Source organism: Phaethon aethereus, assembly GCF_964289735.1.
Source record: "Phaethon aethereus genome assembly, chromosome: 3".
Classification (NCBI taxonomy): Eukaryota; Metazoa; Chordata; class Aves; order Phaethontiformes; family Phaethontidae; genus Phaethon; species Phaethon aethereus.
Window position 1 is genome coordinate 94,461,690 of NC_138576.1, and position 18,329 is coordinate 94,480,018.

The 18,329-nt window shown below is 50.4% G+C and overlaps 2 protein-coding genes across 3 annotated transcripts in view; one reads left to right on the top strand and one right to left on the bottom strand.

The window, feature by feature from the left end:
* The window catches only part of XPO5 (exportin 5), a gene marked incomplete at both ends in the record, with an annotated part of 29,404 nt that extends 21,950 nt beyond the window's left edge, over positions 1–7,454 (bottom strand). For both annotated transcript variants that reach the window (XM_081998362.1, XM_081998361.1), the window contains 9 exons: positions 681–780; positions 1,223–1,299; positions 1,978–2,163; positions 2,498–2,524; positions 4,451–4,633; positions 4,947–5,084; positions 6,205–6,277; positions 6,927–7,048; positions 7,350–7,454. In XM_081998362.1, coding sequence (XP_081854488.1) covers positions 681–780; positions 1,223–1,299; positions 1,978–2,163; positions 2,498–2,524; positions 4,451–4,633; positions 4,947–5,084; positions 6,205–6,277; positions 6,927–7,048; positions 7,350–7,454 — 1,011 coding nt within the window. The remainder of the gene's footprint in view (positions 1–680; positions 781–1,222; positions 1,300–1,977; positions 2,164–2,497; positions 2,525–4,450; positions 4,634–4,946; positions 5,085–6,204; positions 6,278–6,926; positions 7,049–7,349) is intronic.
* Positions 7,455–7,755: 301 nt separating this feature from the next.
* On the top strand, positions 7,756–17,401 carry POLH (DNA polymerase eta; the record flags this gene model as incomplete). Its single annotated transcript, XM_081998475.1, has 10 exons — positions 7,756–7,892; positions 7,968–8,102; positions 8,194–8,411; positions 8,836–9,005; positions 12,323–12,426; positions 13,299–13,418; positions 13,999–14,122; positions 14,795–14,860; positions 15,521–15,684; positions 16,543–17,401. 10 exons carry the CDS (start codon positions 7,756–7,758, stop codon positions 17,399–17,401), a joined length of 2,097 nt encoding a protein of 698 aa, XP_081854601.1.
* Between the last annotated feature and the right edge of the window lie 928 nt (positions 17,402–18,329).

Here is an 18,329-nt window from a genome sequence, read left to right on the forward strand (position 1 = left end):
TTTTTTTTTCCCCTCCCTGTGAGAATTTACTTTGCTCTATCAGTTGCACAGGCTGACTGCCTCAGTCTCCCCTGGAGCAGCATCTCTCAACAAGCCTGCCTTCCTTACTGTAGGAGCACTGTGCTGAACAGAGGGAGCAGGAATTCAGAAGTCAGAGTGGCATGCAAAGTATCGGTGTGCATCTTCATCTCAACATTGACATAAAGTGTAGAACGATGAACAGCAGGAACAAAACCTGTTTGTTTCTTCAGCTTGAGAGAATCTTGGTAGAAGAACAAACAGGTATACTCTTTGAGTTATTTTTAATAGGGGAAATTTAAATGGCTTCCAACATGAGAGTAAGTTCCTGGAGTTGTTTTTCTGTAGCAGTAGTCAGCAAGAAACTTGACCAACTTTGAATAAAGCTTCAGCATTTTAGAGAGGTTATAGAGATGATTCTAGATGACAGCAGAGGCTTGGAATCAGTCAGGGTCCCTCCATTCTACATTCCTATGACTTGGCAGGATACAGTTATCCCACTTGCAAGCAGAGCCATTTCTGCCTTTCCCAAATGTGTGGGGAGAACCCTAAGGCTACCAAATGTGCAGAGAGTAACCTGGTCCTACCTTAGATCAGGGTTGCCTCACCCCCAGCTCTAAAAAACAGCCTTGCCAGGGCTGCTGCTGCTGGTAGAGACTTACTAGCAAGGCACACAGCTGGCTGCCCAATGCGCACAAAACTTGGCAAAGTCTCTTCAAGAAAACATAGTGCTTCTCCACCAGGCCTTCTTCATCTGCTGTCCTGGGAATGAGGGGAGGGGGAGAAACAGGATCAAAGTTACTCATGCTGTAGGTAACAGGGACACTGCTATCTGTCTTGGAGATAAAAAGAAGACTGGAGCAATTTGATTTTATTGCAGTGGCTTTTTCTTTGCTCTTATCAAATCTAAATAGGCAGCTAAAACCTCTGAAATTGCCTCTCTAAAGAGTACCTCCTGATCAGTTTCAGGCTAAAAGAGAAAGCTAGGGGAAGCTGTGATATTTACACCACTTTGTCCTTCAATTATGAGATTTGAAAAAAAACTTGCAGTTTTTCAAGTTTTGCAAAAGAAATTGTGGGCTTGCCGTTTCCTAACCCAATCCCAGCTTCCTGCAGTTAAGCAGCAATATCTTTTGCAAATCACATCTACAAAGCCATTTGTATGCAGTTTTGTGTGAAATTACAGCAGCAGGATGGTACTCACTGGGCAGCAGAGAGAATGTAGTGCATGGCAACATCTCCAAACAAGACCATCAGAGGCTTCCGATCCTCCAGCTTACCCTATGTGTGAAATACGCCAAATGCCTCAGTTAGAATGTAAGTATTCATTCCCATCTGCAAGTGAAATTAGGAGATCCCCAGCTGTCCTTCCACCTGGGGAAGGGCTTACATTCCACAAATTATTTCAGTAAAAGCTTGACAAAAAAAAAATCTAAGGTATTCCTGATCAAGAAATGTCCCCAAGCAATCCCATCACAGGAACTTCAAACTGAAAAACTGATCCCAAGACACTAACTCTTCTTCACTGCAGACTGGCTAGTTATGTAAAGGCAGCTGATAAATACTCAGCCTTGACACTAAGCTGCTTGCAAATGTATGGGTCAAATCACTTGTTTAGATCCTGCTGTCATTACTATGAGCTGCCAGATGACACAGCCAGTGACAATATTTCCCACTTCACAGTTGTAGAAAGTGGGGTGAAAAGGAAGTTAATGGGGATCTCCAACTTCAAAACTGCAAGGAGAGGCGAGCATAGAAGTTGGTGAGGGTTCCAACAGCTGCTGTTATGTATTGTGTTGGCATGACATTCATGCTAAATATCATTAATGTAAGAAGCCAAATTTGAATTTTGTTTCTTAAATAAAAGGGTTAAGATATCATTTCTCAGTCTGAAGAATTATATAGGAAAATAGGAGGAAAACAAAGGGGAGCCAGAGGAACCGAGGAGGAAGAACTCACTTTCCGGCTGACAGCAATCAGGAGACACTCTGCTGCTCCTATTTGGAGCTCAGGTTCATTTAGGAGCAGACACAACATCTCCAAGAGCTTGCAGTTGTCTGCTGTGATGTGGCTCAGGGCCACCCAGTCAATGTAGCCAGCCAAGGTGTTGAGTGCCGCTATCCCCACGCGGCAGTTTGCTTGGGCCTGTCAACAGAGAGGTGGCAAGAAGTCAGACAGAAATGCCAATTCCCCTCTAAAGCCGTCCACGCCCTGGAGGAACAGTATCAGGAACCGTCCTGAGAGTGAGGTGGCAGCAGAAGGGTCCAAGCTCCCACACTTGTCATCAGTTAGGGCCTGGGCATTTCTCCACTTGTGCCTCATTTTCTCTCTTCTCCAAGAATTTGTATTATGGGTGAACAAACCCATCCGTAAATGAGAATTCCAGGTAATAGATTCCAAAGCCTGGGAGAAGCCCGGTTCTAAGCAATCGTGGTCTTAAGAATGACTAATGCACTAAATCCCTTATAGCTCCACTCACCTTTGGCTCCTGAGCCAGATCGGTTTTCTGAAAAAGAAAACAAGAGATGGTAAGTGAGCAATGACAGCACAAGCTGACACCCAGCCACTGTTGGACAGGTTTATTCTCGAGAATGCAGCCTGAAGCAGCTTCACAGAACAGCACCCTAGTGACAGAGGCTGCAACACAGTCTCCCGCTCAGGACATTGCTGCAGCCATCATAACCACCTCCACAGCCCCCTGGTAGGTAAGACAACAGGACTTTCAATTGCAAGTTAAGCCACAATTTCCTTTTCATCCAAAAGATGACACTCCAGTCAGCAGGCATCAGGGAGACACAGGGGACGAGAAGGAAAGGCATTTCAGTGCTTCCTGGAAGCTTCCAGGGAAGAAACTTTTGACCTTTTGGAGCATCTTATATCCAAAAGCCAGACTCTGAAAGATGGTGGTGGCTTTTATGGACTGAGATTGATGCGTGAAAACAGTAAGTGATTTGTCCATGGTCAGAACAGCAGCTGGAGTGAGAGCTGAGGCAAAAGCTTACAGCCTGACTCCCAGTTCCAAATACTTAACAGCAGCAATGCACTGCTTGCACCATCTTTTTGACTAAGGCAAATAAGTCCCTCAGACACTCAGGTTTGCTTTGTTTCTCAGATGCGAAGATATCACAAGTGTTTCTTTCTGCTGCAAGGCTTTGGTTTGGAAACTCTGTCCATCAATGCATTCAGTGCAGTGATTTTATGTTAATCTGGCTGTGTCCCAGGCATTTAACAACTGAGCCACCATACCAGAACTGCACACTTATAAGCACTGCAGATCACGGTCTTGGGGAACTGTCCATCATCTCCCCCAGTCTCAGTGTGCAGACAGGTAACTAAACACCCAACCCTCAGAATTTACCCTGTGCACAAACATCTCAAAGATCTGCTAACCTGTGAACTGGTGAGGGCTTCTTGTTCCTGGGGTGCTCCAACCTTGCCAATCAGAAAGATTCCACCGTTAGCAGAAGCAGCCACACTTCAGAGCATTGCAATTCAAACCTTACCTGGAAATGCATTTCAACCAGACTACAAAATGCACCAGGGTCTCCCACCCACCACCATGAACTGCACAGAGAACTGTCTGCTCTACAGGTGGGTTTGTTCAGCCTGTCAGTGCATCAGGAAAATGAACAGAAGTCAGGTAGGAGAGGGTTTTTCACTGCCTGCCAGTTTCACATTTAGTGTAACTCTGGATTCTAGTTCACAGAAAAAAAGAACAAGAGATGCACCTAAGCAACTTCTTTCTAGATTTTCTCAATTGGGCTTCACTCTCAAATCCACTTTTCCCAGGAACAGACTGGGGTAGAGACTTGCCTTCACTATCCATCTTGACCAACCTGCACATCTCTGACTCTATGTAAGAATTCAGGAAAGAAGTCTCTTTATACGAAAAGGAAGAGCATTCCTCACCACAACTTGACAAAAAAGGGCTTCCTGACCTGAGCTCTTGGAGAAAAGGACCAGAGAGGCCCAGATGCAATGCTGAGATACCAAAAAACTCATTCATTTTGGTGCATCACCACAAAGACACCACTGCAGCATAAGAAAGCAGATGTGAGCCCAGGACAGCATCTCTTTACCACAGTGCGTTACATAAACTACACCAAACCTACTTGTTTGTGCCACAATCACACCTTTGTTTTGCTAAGCTGCTGACACTAGGGGTGTACAGAGCATTCCAAAAGTACAGATGAGGCACGCATGTACTCAAGCCATCTACACTAGCAAATCCAAACTATCAACACCAACCCTGTCAACCTTGTATGTTCAGTCTCTCTAATCAGCACCAGCTTCCCAGGCCACAGCAGATCCCTACCTCACAGCAATGGATTTCAGACAGTTTCTGCACTTGCTTCCCCAACAACCTGTGAGTTGTATCCCAATTCCTAAATGCCTCCAGTACTGACTGAACGCAAAGAAAGGAGACTCTTACCATGCGTCTGTACTTGTTGACGTTCTGCTGTAGGGTAGTTAGCAGGAAGCTGAAGATCTTCTCCATGTTCTGGGTGAGGGTTTGCTGGATATCTCGTCGCCGCTGGGTAGGCAGCGTTTGAAAAGTCACCACATCCTCTGCCAAACGTAGGAGGATGAACATCACCAGTTCTGTCTGAGTTTCCTGACATCCCAAAATGAAATACACTCCATCAGCACAGTTCAAACATTAAAATCTCTAGAGGCTAGCTCAAAGATGTAGAGAGAAAGCGAACATGCATGAAGATACAAGCAACACCTTAGGAAAAAAAGACAGGAGGATGGACACCTCTCTGCTGAAATCACCTCATAGAATAACTTAATCTTACAGGGACTTTTGAGTCCATCGTCAGTCTGTTTCTCCTGACCATGAATGAGTTAGGCTTTCCTCAGGATGATGGAAGACTGAAAACCATACTATGAGCAAGCAGAAGAGAACAGACAGGTGTGTTCCATACCCCTTGCTTGGAGAGGGTATCCAGCTCCTTTAGCATGTCAGGCCAGTGCTGGGGCCATTCACGCTTGATCATCTCCACCACAATGCGAGATAGAACATCCTTAATATGACTTTCCTCCTCCAAAATACTTTGAGTTCCCTGTGATAGAAGAGGGACAGTTTTACACAAAACAGCAAACATCAGGCATTTATAAGTCTGACCTGGGAAACACAGTGATTGCAAATATTCTGAATCACGCAAAATAAAAAAAAAGACCCCACACAACACAACATCAGGGAGCTCTTCATCCCAGCTACCTTGGATGACACTCCTACCCTCCCAAGCACCCGTAGCTAGTGAACTCTGGGAACCATAAGGATTTTCCTCAAAAAGAAGGCCACTTGGTCATGACAGCAATCACAATGATAGAGAAAACATGACTAAAATAATGACTTCAGTATTCTTGCAAAGTATAAGTGTTGTGGTTTAGCTACCGGCAGGGAGCTAAAACATCCCCCAGCAGTATGGGGGAGAGAATCAGGAAAAAAAGAGGTAGAACTTGTGGGCTGAGATAAAGACAGTTTAATAGGACAGGAAAAAAAAAAAAAGAGAATAATAATGATAAAAGAATATACAAAACAAGTGACGCACAGCACAATTGCTCACCACCCGCTGACCGATGCCCAGTTAGTTCCCAAGCTGTGGCGCCTCCCCAGCTAACTCCCCCAGCTTTATATGCTGAGCATGATGTTGTATGGTATGGAATATCCCTCTGGCCAGCCTGGGTCAGCTGTCTTCCCAGCTCCCCGGGCACCCCCAGCCTTCCCACTGGCAGGCCAGCATGAGAAGCCAAACAGTCCTTGATTGCTTAGCAACAACTCAAAACATCAGTGTGTTGTCAACATTATTTTCATCCCAAATCCAAATCACAGCACTATACCAGCTATCAGGAAGAAAATTAACTCTATCCCAGCCAAAATCAGGACAATAACATCTGTATTTACTGAATTTCCTCCTAAGAAAGGGATAAGTACCTTACCTATGTTATACAAGCCTCACAACTTCCTGCCATGTGAGGTGACATGGTTATTGACCTGACTACAAGACAGAGAAACGCACTGGAACAACCAGGGATGTACAGCGAAATTAATGAAATGCAGAATTGAATTCAGGTCCTCTGTGCTGGTTAACTGAAGCCTTTTTTCCTTTCATTCACACTTTCTATCTCCAAGTGAGAGAATCACGTTTCAGAGAACAGGCTAGGGTAGAAGGTACTTACACTAGATATGAGACCCATGACATTGTTCTTTAGATAAACTTTTTCTAGGCGAGGCATATTGTTCCAGCGGAACCTGTTTGAAAGAGTTTTTAAAATTAAAAAAAAAAAAAAGAGAAATGAAAAGTCAAAACATTTATAAAGATCTCTGACTTGATTCTCAATGAACCATCACTTCTTTACCTAAACTAGAGAGACACTACAGCTCACTGACTCTCCCAGTGCCCAATCCCTTAATGAAAAGGCCGAGTTAAAACTGCTGCTGGCAAATGGGCGTGCACCACTGAAGTCACTAAACATGAGAAGCAGCAGCAAAAGCACAAAGCATCGGAGGCGGCAGAGAGAGGAATCTCAGAACTGAACTAACACAAAGCCTCTTTGTTAGCAGGAGGCTAATGACAAGAGAACACCACAAAGACCTAATGATAACCCTGTGTGCTTATTTACATCTTGCGATGTCAATGCATCTTAGGGGTCCTAAGGAATTAACCTTCCCAACCTGCCTGAAAGCCATTTTCTCCTCTCTTTCTTTTACAGAGGGGGAAAGAAACACAGCAGGACAGCAACTGTCCTCTGATGCAGCACAGACTCTCTGCCTCCTGAAAGTGCCTCCCTGAAGCGGGAGGGACCGGAACAGGAGCAGAGCCCACGCCAGCGGCTGCATGGCAGCAGGCCGGCACCCCTCCCCGCTGCAGGGGCGCAGGCGGCGGGACGAGCTGCCTTACTTGACCACATGCTCCAGGATCTGCAGGCCGAAGTGCCGGACGATGGCCGTCTGTGTCTTCTCCGCCAGCTTCAGCCCGCAGGGCACGCAGATGGGACACTTCTCCTTGAACTCCTCGCAAAACTGGGAAAGGACCGGGGACACGCACACGCAGTTAAAACGCAGGAGCGAGCACGGTAACGGGAGAGGGGGGCAGCCCCAACCCCTCGGGGAGCACGCCGGGGGTCGGCAGACCCCCTCCTCGCCGCGCAGGCGTGGTCCCGCCGCCTTCCCCCGCTTGCTGCCGATTCCCAGACGCCTCGGGAGCTGCCCGGGACCGTCCTGCCCCTCCTCTCGCCCACCGGGCCCGAGCGGGCCCCAGGGTCCGTGCGGACGGGCCACCCGCGTGGTCGGAACCCGGCACCTTCCCTCCCCGGCCGGGTACCTTGAGCGCCTCCAGGCGGTAGCGCTGCGTGGAGGCCGGGTCCATGATCACCGTCACCGCCTTCACCAGCTGCTCGCAGAGGCTGCTCACCTGCTCGGCGGACATGGCGGCAGCGGCCGTCCCGCGCCGCCGGCCACCTACGGGTGAGAGGAATAGGCGGCCGGCACGCGGCGCACGCGCGGCACCGCAGGGGTCCTGCGCATGTGCCGTGGGGAAGGAGGGGGTGGGGGAGGAGGCGCATGCGCTGCTCACCCTGGCGGCGGAAAGCTCCGCCTAGAACTACAACTCCCGGCGTGCCCCGCGCGGAGACGACGGCTCCCGGGAGGCGGCGGGGCGGGGCGCTCCACCCCGCCGGGCGGGCGGTCAGTCAGTCAGTCGGGAGGCAGCGGTGGTGCTGGTGGGGGGGATGTCGCGGGGGCGGGAGCGCGTGGTGGCTCTGGTGGACATGGACTGCTTCTTCATGCAGGTGGAGCAGCGACTCGACCCGCAGCTGCGCGGCCGCCCCTGCGCCGTGGTGCAGTACACCGAGTGGCAGGGCGGCGGGTAGGTGCATCCCTCCCTGCGGGGCCGGGCCGGGCCGGGCCGCGCCCGCCCTGCACTGCACTCCGTGTCTTGCAGGATCATCGCGGTGAGCTACGAGGCGCGCGCCTTCGGCGTGTCCCGTGGGATGTGGGCGACGGAGGCGCGGGCGCTGTGCCCCGAGCTGGCGCTGGCGCGGGTGCCCCAGGCGCGCGGCAAGGCCGACCTCACCCGGTGAGCGGGGCCGGGGAGCGGTCCGGGGGTGGCGGCGGCGGGAGCCGCCTTACGCGGGGCGGCGCCTGAGGCTGTGCCCGCTGCCCGGCAGGTACCGGGAGGCCAGCGCGGAGGTGATGCAGGTGCTGTCGCGCTTCGCCGCCATCGAGCGGGCCAGCATCGACGAGGCGTACCTGGACCTGACGGGCAGCGCGCGGGAGCGGCTGCGGGCCCTGCGGGGGCGCCCCCTGGCGGCCACGCTGCTGCCCACCACCTTCGTGCAGGGGCTGCCCGACGGCCCCGGCCCCGGCCCCCAGCCCGGCACGAAGGGTACGCACCCGCCCGGCCCCAGCCCCGGGTGGCCCCGCGGGGCTTCGGCCGTCGGGGCCGGCGCTCAGCGGCTTTGCTTTGAGGCCGCCCAACGCAGCGAGAAAGGAACTGGGTGCTGCCCCCCCCTCCCCGTGCTGCCTCCCTTGCTCCCCCTGCCGCCCTGCCCCTCTCCCACTCCATCGGTGACACTCCTGTGCATCCACAGAGGTAGGGGGTGGGCTGCTTTATCTCCCCTGAAGCACAAACGTGGTAAACGGGATCTAGGTTTTCCCCAGCAAATGGCTTTTAAAATGCCCGCTTGTCGTCCTCGCTGTTGGCATGCAGTTACAGACGCATGTGGCTGGGGCTGGATGATGCTACTGGTCCCTTTGCTGAGCTCAACAAGAAATGTCCACGTTTGATCCCCTTTGTGTCCCTTTTCTAGAGGAGCTGCGGCAACGTGGCTTGCACGAGTGGCTAGCGTTGCTGTCTTTCAATAACCCTGACTGTCCTGACCTGCAGCTGACCATGGGTGCAGTAATTGTGGAAGAAATGAGGGTGGCGGTAGAAGCAGCCACTGGATTCAGGTGTTCAGCTGGTATTTCGCACAACAAGGTACGTGTGTAGCACATCAGCCTGATTTCTTCTGAGTAGCAGAGTCAGATTTCGCTGTACATTCTCTCCTCTGCACTCTTCCAAGTCTCCCATGGAAGATGAGCTGAGTGGGGAACGCAGCCATGTGTAAGCACACCTTCAGGGAAATTATAGGATGTCTGGGAAGGGGAGGAGGTTTTTTTCCCCCAGAGATATGGCCTGTGCAGTTAGCACTCTTACTTTACTGTCTGGATTCCTGGTGTACTCTTAATGAGTTAGCTCGCTAGGAAGAAAAGGGTTTTAAGTCCCTCAGGAGAGTTTTCTTTAGAAAAAAACATGAGCTTAATAAGCAGGTGACCTCCACCTTGAGTTTTAGGCAACAGTGGCTGTAGCCAGGGAATGGGTTTTCCTGGCACAAATTCCCAGGGACTTGGAGGGAGAAGAATACCAGTTTGGGGCACAGAGGTGAGTGGGGTTGCTTTTCCTCTTTCTGGTCAATCAGTCTTTACGCCCGCTGCCCGCGCTCTGGGTGATGCTCAGCTGGGGCTGAGAGCAGCCACAGGAGCACTCGGTGCGTGACAGCAGCTGCAGAAACAAACGGCCTTTGATGCTGCAGCTATAGAGGGTTTCCTGTGTGGTGAAATGCACGGTGGTTTACTGAGAGCACCTAGCATCTGTTTCATTCTTTGCAAAAGGTGCTTACCTGCACAGTTAAGACATCAAAAATGCAGGCTTGGACTAAAAAAAAGAAAAAGGATAAAGACTAAATGGATGCTTTGGAACGTAAGGAAGATAAATTTCATTTTAGACTGCTGCAGAAACAACTGGAACTATTACCAGCTGTACACAGGTACTGGAGCTAGTTCTGCACTGGCTCCTCTTGAAACTAGAGCAGACTGTGAGGCAGAAATGAGCGATCTGAGGAAGATCACTGGTGTAGAAATTTTCAGTGAAAGAGATGTTCAATTTACCTTTTTGATCTCTTTAATAAAAAATAACAGAGAACATCCCTGCTATCCCTAGCAGCTTCTCCCAGCTTCCATTTTCTATTGCAGCTTTTAAAATTTTAATTGACAGGGAGTAAGGAAATCATGATGTACTGTGCTATCCGTGAAGAACTGTGTATTTATACCAGCACAGTGCAGAGATTCCCAGCACCTATACGTGGCTGTGCAGAACACACTACAGTGCTTCCACAGCCAGCTTACCTCTGTAGGTACAAACCTTTTCTGCAAAGAATGAAACGGGTGCTAGGTGCTCTCAGTAAACTACCCTACATTTCACCCCACAGGAAACCCTCTATAGTTGCAGCATCAAAGGCCGTTTGTTTCTGCAGCTGCTGTCACGCACCGAGTGCTCCTGTGGCTGCTCTCGGCCCCTGGCTGAACGTCACCCAGAGCGCGGGCAGCGGGCGTAAAGACTGATTGACCAGAAAGAGGAAAAGCAACACCACTCACCTCTGTGTCCCAAACTGGTATTCTTCTCCTTCCAAGTCCCTGGGAATTTGTGCCAGGAAAACCCATTCCCTGGCTACAGCCGCTGTTGCCTAAAACTCAAGGTGGAGGTCACCTGCTTATTAAGCTCATGTTTTTTTCTAAAGAAAACTCTCCTGAGGGACTTTTCTCCCTAGTGAGCTAATTCATTAAGAGTACACCAGGAATCTAGCTGATAAACGAGACCAAATAATTGAAGGAGCTATTTGGAAGCACCTGGAGGATAACAGCATTATTTTATCAAGAACCACTCATGCCAGACTCATTTACGTGCCCTCTTCGACAGCACGAGTGGCCTAATATACAGGGGAAACTGCAGGTGTGAGATGTTGACCTTAAGGTTTCTAACGCACCTCACCCTGAGCCGCATAAGCTGACGGTGACACCCTAGCAAAATACAACATGACTGAGGTTATCTGAAGGGCATGCATCTAGCTGAAAAAAATTTTACTGTTTTCCATAATAATTTTGTTCATTGAGTTGCACTCAAATTGAGATGTTTAAAGTGGGATCCTGGGGGATCTGAGGTCTGAGATCTGCTACGAGCCAGTATTTTCACTGAAGCCTGTAGAGAGGGAACAGCTGTAGGAATTCGGGTGATGCTAAGCACAGATGGGGCTCAGGGCCTGGGCTGTGGGAGTTCTAGGACATGAAGTTGGAGCTGAAAATTCTGGGCTTTGAAAAGCCCAGAAACAGTCTGAAATCACCAAGCAGTGCTTCTTAACGCTCTTCACTGACTGTTTTTGTGGCTTGTAGGAAAAAAGCAGGCTTTTGGCTAAGTCACAGTAAGTTGGGAAGTAGCCTGAAGTTATTGTGGACAAGCAGCAGGATGAGTCAATAATATGAGTGCTCGTGTAGAAATGGCAAATCCTGTTTCAGCATGTGCAGATTAGAGAAGGTGTCAGAAAAAGTAAATTATTTCTCCCCATGAAGTCTCAGTGATTGGTTCAGCTTGCAGCACTTCATTTTATGAACAGTGTGGGTAAACTTGGAAGAGTCTCCAGTCAAGCAAGAATAACAATAATTAGACAACTGGAAAATGACTGGATATGAAAAGTTGAAGGAAAGGTATCAACTTTATCTAGAAAAGAGTGAGAACGTATGTAAGCCTGTAAAATGGGCTGTTAAGGAAGATCATAGCTTAGCAGGCAGGAAAGAAATTTTGCTTAGTTATAGGATGTGTGGTAAAGCAGTGAAAGAGGAAATTATTAGACTTGTTCAAAAAAACCCCCAAACACCCAGCTAAATGTATTTCAAGCTGGTCTGTGTATTCTTGATCCTGTGGTAGATTAGAGTGGGAGGGGAAGCTGTATAGCAGATACGCTAGAGAACATGCCTTCCAGGCTAGAAATTCTGTATTTTGCAGATTTCCTTTTGCAGCATTACACTGCTGTGGACCTCGCAGAGAGAAGATTAAAATAGTGACATTGAAAAAAAGCAAGACAAACACATAAGATGAAGCAGCAAGAAACAGTGAGAGAAATAGCCTGGGGAGGATTATGAGGATGCTCTGGAAGCTCTAGCATGCTTGGCTAATGGAAAACTAAGCCAACCAGAACAGGTGAAAGACCCAGATGCCCCTAAGCTGCCTGGAGCAGGAGTCTAGCCCTTTGCAGAGCTAGAAGTCTGGAAGCAGCAGTGCTTTCAGAATACCCAGCCAGTGCATGCCATGTCCCAAGGTGGGTACTACCCGGGAGCAAGCAATGGTGCAACCTGCACGTCCTTCCTAGCAGCTATTCCAAAGGCAGCTCTTAGAGGTGATACAGCACAAGCTGTTAGGTAGAGTCACAATAAAGTCAGTGCACAGCTTGTAAGAACAGGTTTCCACCCTCTTGTGTGTTACAGACACTGGCAAAACTGGCCTGTGGGTTAAACAAGCCCAACCGCCAGACACTAGTATCTTCGCGATTTGTCCCGCAGCTCTTCAGCCAACTGCCTGTCAGCAATATGTAAGTACTGGGGAGCTGCCTGCTTTTGTGCAGCTTAGGGCTCAGGCTGAGCTCCTCTGTGGCAAGAGTATGTATTGGAAATGCTGCTGCTGTGCTTCCAACAATACAGGCTTTTATCAAGAAGACAGTCCTGTTTGTCTTCATTGTTGTAGTACTCACTCCTGTGGGTTTGTCATTGTTGCTTGTATGAGCACAAGTCAAGTCACTTGGGGCTAGGAAACTGTTCCTGGCCACCTCAACAGAGAGAAATTTGATGCCAATTGACAGCAGTCAGCAAGAGCTTTCAACTCCACAGTAACTGCTCATCAATGCTTGTAAGAAATGGAGAGGAAATCCTGTCAGTAATCCCTCGCAGCTCAGGGGGAGCATGCTTAGGAGCTGCAGCCCTTACAGTGAAGGGACCACAGTCAAAGAGCCCACTAGCATCCTGTGGGCAGCCTTTCCCTAGGTAGAGCTGTGCTCAGGATGACTGCTGGGGTGCATAGGTGTAAGCCAGGAGCAACTGTGGGCAAGGAGGCTGTGGCTGTGCCCTAGCGTGAGTTGCAGAGCCAGAGAGCAGATGTGGTTTGGTTTTGAGCATCCACACTGTGCACAAGTACTTTTCCTGGTGTAGGGAAGAGTTAGCAGCACGCTGCTCCAGATGAATGGATGCCTGGTCGTGCTCTCCAGCGCTGCACTGCTGCTCTCTGCCTTCAGTGTCTCACTAGGGATAGAGAGGGGGGGGTGTGGGGAAGTGTTTCCTTTTTGTCCTGCTAGTTCCTGACTGGTTCTAGCTGTCCTGATTTAAGGACAGCTGCTGCAAGAAGATGTAACATAGTTTCCACATGATGTTTCATTTGTGTTTCCTCTTTCTCTCTCTTTCTCTGCTGTAGCCGTAACCTGGGAGGCAAGCTTGGCACTGCCATCACAGACATCCTAGGAGTAGAGTACATTGGGCAGCTGACACAGTTCAGTGAGACAGAGCTCCAGACTCACTTTGGAGACAAAACTGGGTAATGATAAACCACTCACCACAACTTGGTTCTTGGCAGGATCCGAGACTTCCTTTTGGTCATAGGTTGTTCTGCTGCGATTAGGAAGGTTGGAAGGTGAAACTTCAGTGACATTTTTGAGAAGCATTGGTCCGGCAGGCTCACAAACAGGTTTCCAGTCTCACCTGCTCCCAGGCACCCTCCCTAGAATAATGTCTTGCCTGTCAGCCAGCTCCACTGCCTTCTACAGTGTCTAAGGATGGGGCCAAGCTGTGGAAGGGCTCCCTGCAGGCTGGGAAGCAGGCTTGACAGTCTCATTACAGAGGAAATTACAAGGCTGCACTGGAGCCTGAAACATCACTTCTGGGCCCAGAGCAGCAGTTGGGGTGCCCTGCAGACTGGTGTACTGTTGCCACTTCAGGAGAAGAGGTGGAGGAGTTGCACCGACAGGCAGTTGTAGCCTGAAGCAAGTCTGCCTGTTCAGCTGCAACTGCAGAGCTGGGGATGAGAGGCAGAGTCACAACTTGCACGGAGCTGAAGGCATGGCTCAGCAGAAGGCTGACTTGCTGCCCAGTGATGCCTGCCTGTCTGTGGCTTTCAGGTCCTGGCTCTATGACTTGTGCAGAGGAATTGAAGAGGAACCTGTCAAAAACCGGTACCTGCCCCAGTCCATTGGCTGCAGCAAGAACTTCCCTGGGAGGATGGCCCTGGCCACGCAGAAGGAGGTAGGGAAAGCCTACACCTAGCACAATTGTTGGCGTTTGTGCTGGAGAAGATGAGAACACTAAAAACTGAGATTAGCTTACAAAACTGCTGCTTTTCTGTGTCACGGTGCCCTGAAACTCAGCCTAGGGACTCAGTGGGAGGAGGTGGTTTGGGGCCCAGAAATTAGGGAAATCCCCATTTGACAGAAATGCATTGACAAACTCCTGCACAAAGAAGTCCAACCTTGTAACTTCCATGAGCAAAACTGTGGGCCTGTGCTGTTCAAAAGGTATTCACGGTGCCAAGCTCAAAGGGATTGGTTGCTAGAAAGATGGTAACTAGCCCAAAGGAAGAAGGAGGATGCATCTTACCTGTTAGCTGGGGAGAGGTTCCCACAGAGCTGTAGGGAGACACAGAGAAAGATGCAGGGCAGGGGGCCCAGATTACTTTGCAAATCTTAGTAGTAACGCTGCAGGACTTGTATGGTATCATACGGCGCCTTGCCTCCAGCATTGAATCCTGATCTGGGCTGATTTCTCCATGATTACTCTAGATATGGGGCCTCGTGATAGTCTGTGTCCCTTCCAGTCTGATCCGCCTCCAGCGTTCCCTGGGGTGAGGAGTGTTGCGATGGCCCGGTGGCTGTTCTGTAAGCAGGGGCCCAACCTGCCTGTTACCACTGTTTTGTCCAGGTGCAACACTGGCTCCTGCAGCTGGCCTTGGAGCTGGAATCCAGACTGATCAAGGACAGGAGCCAGGTAAGGAGGGGGTTGCACAGGACAGCATTGTCCCACATTTGCACCATGAGCTGTTTGCAGGAGGCTGAGGGTGGTGTGTGGTGGAGGAGGAAATCTGCTTGCCTTCAGTGCCTGTTTGCTGAGGTACCCCAATCAAAGTGTGCAGGAGCCTGGCCAGGAGGGTTGGTTTTGCCCCAGAATTCTGCAGGGTTAAGGACAGTCCTTGTCCTGTGCTTTAGGATACAGGGACCTGAAAGCCACTGCACCTTCATCCTGCTGCACTGCTGCTCCCTTGCAAGCCCTCTGCTGATGCAGCTCTGCCTGTGCTGTGGACTGTGAGAGGAAGTGATACGCTCAGATCCAGATGGTAGACTGCAGGCCAGGGTAACATGAATCTGCTAGCTTCATCGCTGCATGGGGTGCCAAGAAAAAGTGTGCAGAAAGAAAGCAAGGACTAACTGCTTCCCATCCTGTGTGGCACAGCTGTACAACCACTTGCTGTCCTGTATCTCATTCCTTGGACATCAGGCCAGGCAGGACAAGGTGCCATCTGTCACACAGCATCATCGAGAGGTGGTAGCTGATAGCTACAGGATTCTGGGCAGCGAGACGGTCTCCTCGGCCTGTTCTACTCTTTTCTGCAGGTGTCGCTTGAAACACGGCTACCTTTTCTCTTTGCAGAATCACCGAGTGGCCAAGCAGCTGATGGTGGTCATCCGCATGCAGGGAGACACCCGGGTGTCACGCTTTTGCGCTCTGTCCCTCTATGATGCCCAGAAGATGTGCAGCGATGCCTTTGCCCTCATCCAGAACTGCAACATGGCTGGGGCTCACCAGGCGGCCTGGTGAGTGTGCGGGGAAGAGGTTCATGTCCCTGTCAGGGGTGGTTCTGCTGCGGGAGGTGCAGGATGAGCCAGGGACCTGACAGAAAGGAACAAAAGCATTACACTGACTGCCAGGAAGAGTGATCCCCAGCACAGGCACAGCAGAGCGCAGTGACCTCTGCTTGTTAGCAGTAGGACAGCTGTGAAAGCCCGGCTTCTTCCTGGCCTCACATCTGGCGAGACACTTCTGTACTTGGAGCTGATGATTGCTGCTGGCAGGGAGGTGTCCAGCTGGAGCAAGGCAGTCTTTGCACCACTGCGCTGGAGAAGCTAGCTAGGCCTTGCTCTCCCCTCCTAAGGACAAAGGTGCTTTTTGGGAGGAGGCCGTTCAGGCAGGAAGAAAAACTAAGGTGCACAGCACCTGTACTCAACATTACTCCTTCCTCCTGCTTTGCAGTGAAGGCTGAGGCATAGTTAAGGCAAGAAGGTCCTGTCTGTTAGGCTCTGACAAGGCTGCTGCTCCTTTAAGGCCCTCTCATCTTGCCTGGGAGCCTCGCAGCAGCTCTGGCCTGTGGTAGACTAAAGTCCAGGCTGGGAGCCAGCTGCCCCTGTTCCAGTGCCTGTTCCTTTGGGAAAAGCTGTTCTGGGAAGAGGCTTTCTGCTCTGCCCAGTGCAGCCTGCTATGTCTGTAAGACTCTCTTCTGGAGCTAGCAATACTAACATTTTGTCAGAGGAAACATCTCTCCCACTCCTTGCCAGATACCTGGACTACAGTTCCCCTGTCACCTGCCTGTGAACATTTTATGTTGCTTAAAGTCTTACCTGAAAAGACATCTTCCCACACCGGTGTCTGAGCTGATGTTGGTCTGTCCTTTGCAGGTCTCCACCACTCGTATCGGTGCTTCTCTCGGCAAGCAAGTTCTCAGAGCCTGCCACACTCCTCTCTGCAGGAATCACCACCTTCCTGACGAGTGATACGCAGGCTGATGGCACTGCCGCCACCAGCCAAAACACCGCATCTTCTAGACGGCCCAGGGTCAAGTTCTTTAGAAGCCCAAGCAAAGAGCTTAGACAAAAGCCAGCTAATGCTATTGAGTCATTCTTCCAAAAGGCAGCAGAAAGGCAGCAGTCACAGACGGTGGCAGCGACCAGCCTGCCCACTGCTACCACTGCAGAGTCACCTGTGCCCAGCTCCCCAGAGCACCAGGAGAGAGATGGCATTGCACTTGCCTCTGCGCAGTGTGACCTGGAGTCCCCTGTGAAGCCGAGTCCCAGAGATGGGAGCCCTACTTCTCCTTACAAGAGGTTTCCCTGTGAGAAGTCACTGCCTAATGCTACACAAACACCATCAACTCCACCCAGCTCCAGGACCCTTCTGAAATTAGAACCAGCTATGGAGGGAAATGAGCAGAATTTGCCACCCTTCCCTGAGCTTGCCTCTCTCCCTCCTGCCTCGCCAGGGGACCAGCAGCGCTGTGAGAAGTGTGGCCAGCTTGTGCTGGTGTGGGAGTTCCCAGAGCACATGGACTATCACTTTGCTCTGGAGCTGCAGAGCTCCTTCCTGGAGCCCGCTGCTCCCACAGCTCCAGCAGCAGCTCCCAGCCCAAAGGCTGCAGCTTCCAGGTCTCCTGCCAAGGCAAAGAACAAGCCCAAGGCTCCAGCAGGACCTAATGCAAAACGACCCAAAGAAGCTGTGACGAGAACTTTAGATTTTTTTTTTAAGCGCTTACCTCCTTAACTCCTAGCCATGCTGGGAGTTTTTAGATAATCAGTGTTTTTAAAGAATCAGTGTTTTTAAATACAGTTAAAAGTTTTTATACTGCCTGTCATGTTTTAATGCTGAAAAATCTAATAAATTATCTCTAAGTCAAAGAGGAACTGGAACTTGTGAATTGTGTATGATGCTGGATGTACCCAGTTCAGCTGGTGGCAGCTAGCTTGCCTCTGCCTGCTTGGTGCTACCAGAAGCTGCATCATACCCATGCCATGGGTATTTCCATAGCATCACTGCTCAGGAATTCTGTTCCTACAGCTTTCTCTCCCTACTGTAAAAGAAGACAATGTAAGCACAGGGGCTTATCCCAGGGTATCTCCAGCCAAGCCTAGGCTTGAAGCCCTGTCCAGTATCATAGAATCACAGAATGGTAGGGTTTGGAAGGGACCTCTGAAGATCATCTGGTCCAAACCCCCTGCCAAGGCAGGATCACCTAGGGCAGATTGCACAGGAATGCGTCCAGTCGGGTTTTGAAGGCCACCAGAGAAGAAGACTCCACAACCTCTCTGGGCAGCCTGTTCCAGTGCTCTGTCACCCTCACAGTAAAGAACTTTTTCCTCATGTTGAGGTGGAACTTCCTGTGCTGCAGTTTATGCCCATTACCCCATGTCCTGTCACTGGGCACAACTGAAAAGAGACTAGCTCCATCCTCCTGACACCCACTGTTCAGATATTTATAGACATTGATAGGGTCCCCTCTCAGCCTTCTCTTCTCCGGACTAAACAGCCCCAGGTCTCTCAGCCTTGCCTCAGTATGAGAGATGTTACAGTCCCTTAATCATCTTCATAGCCCTCCACTGGACTCTCTCCAAAAGTTCCCCTGTCTCTCTTGAATGGGGGAGCCCAGAACTGGACACAATATTCCAGATGAGGCCTCACCAGCGCAGAGTAG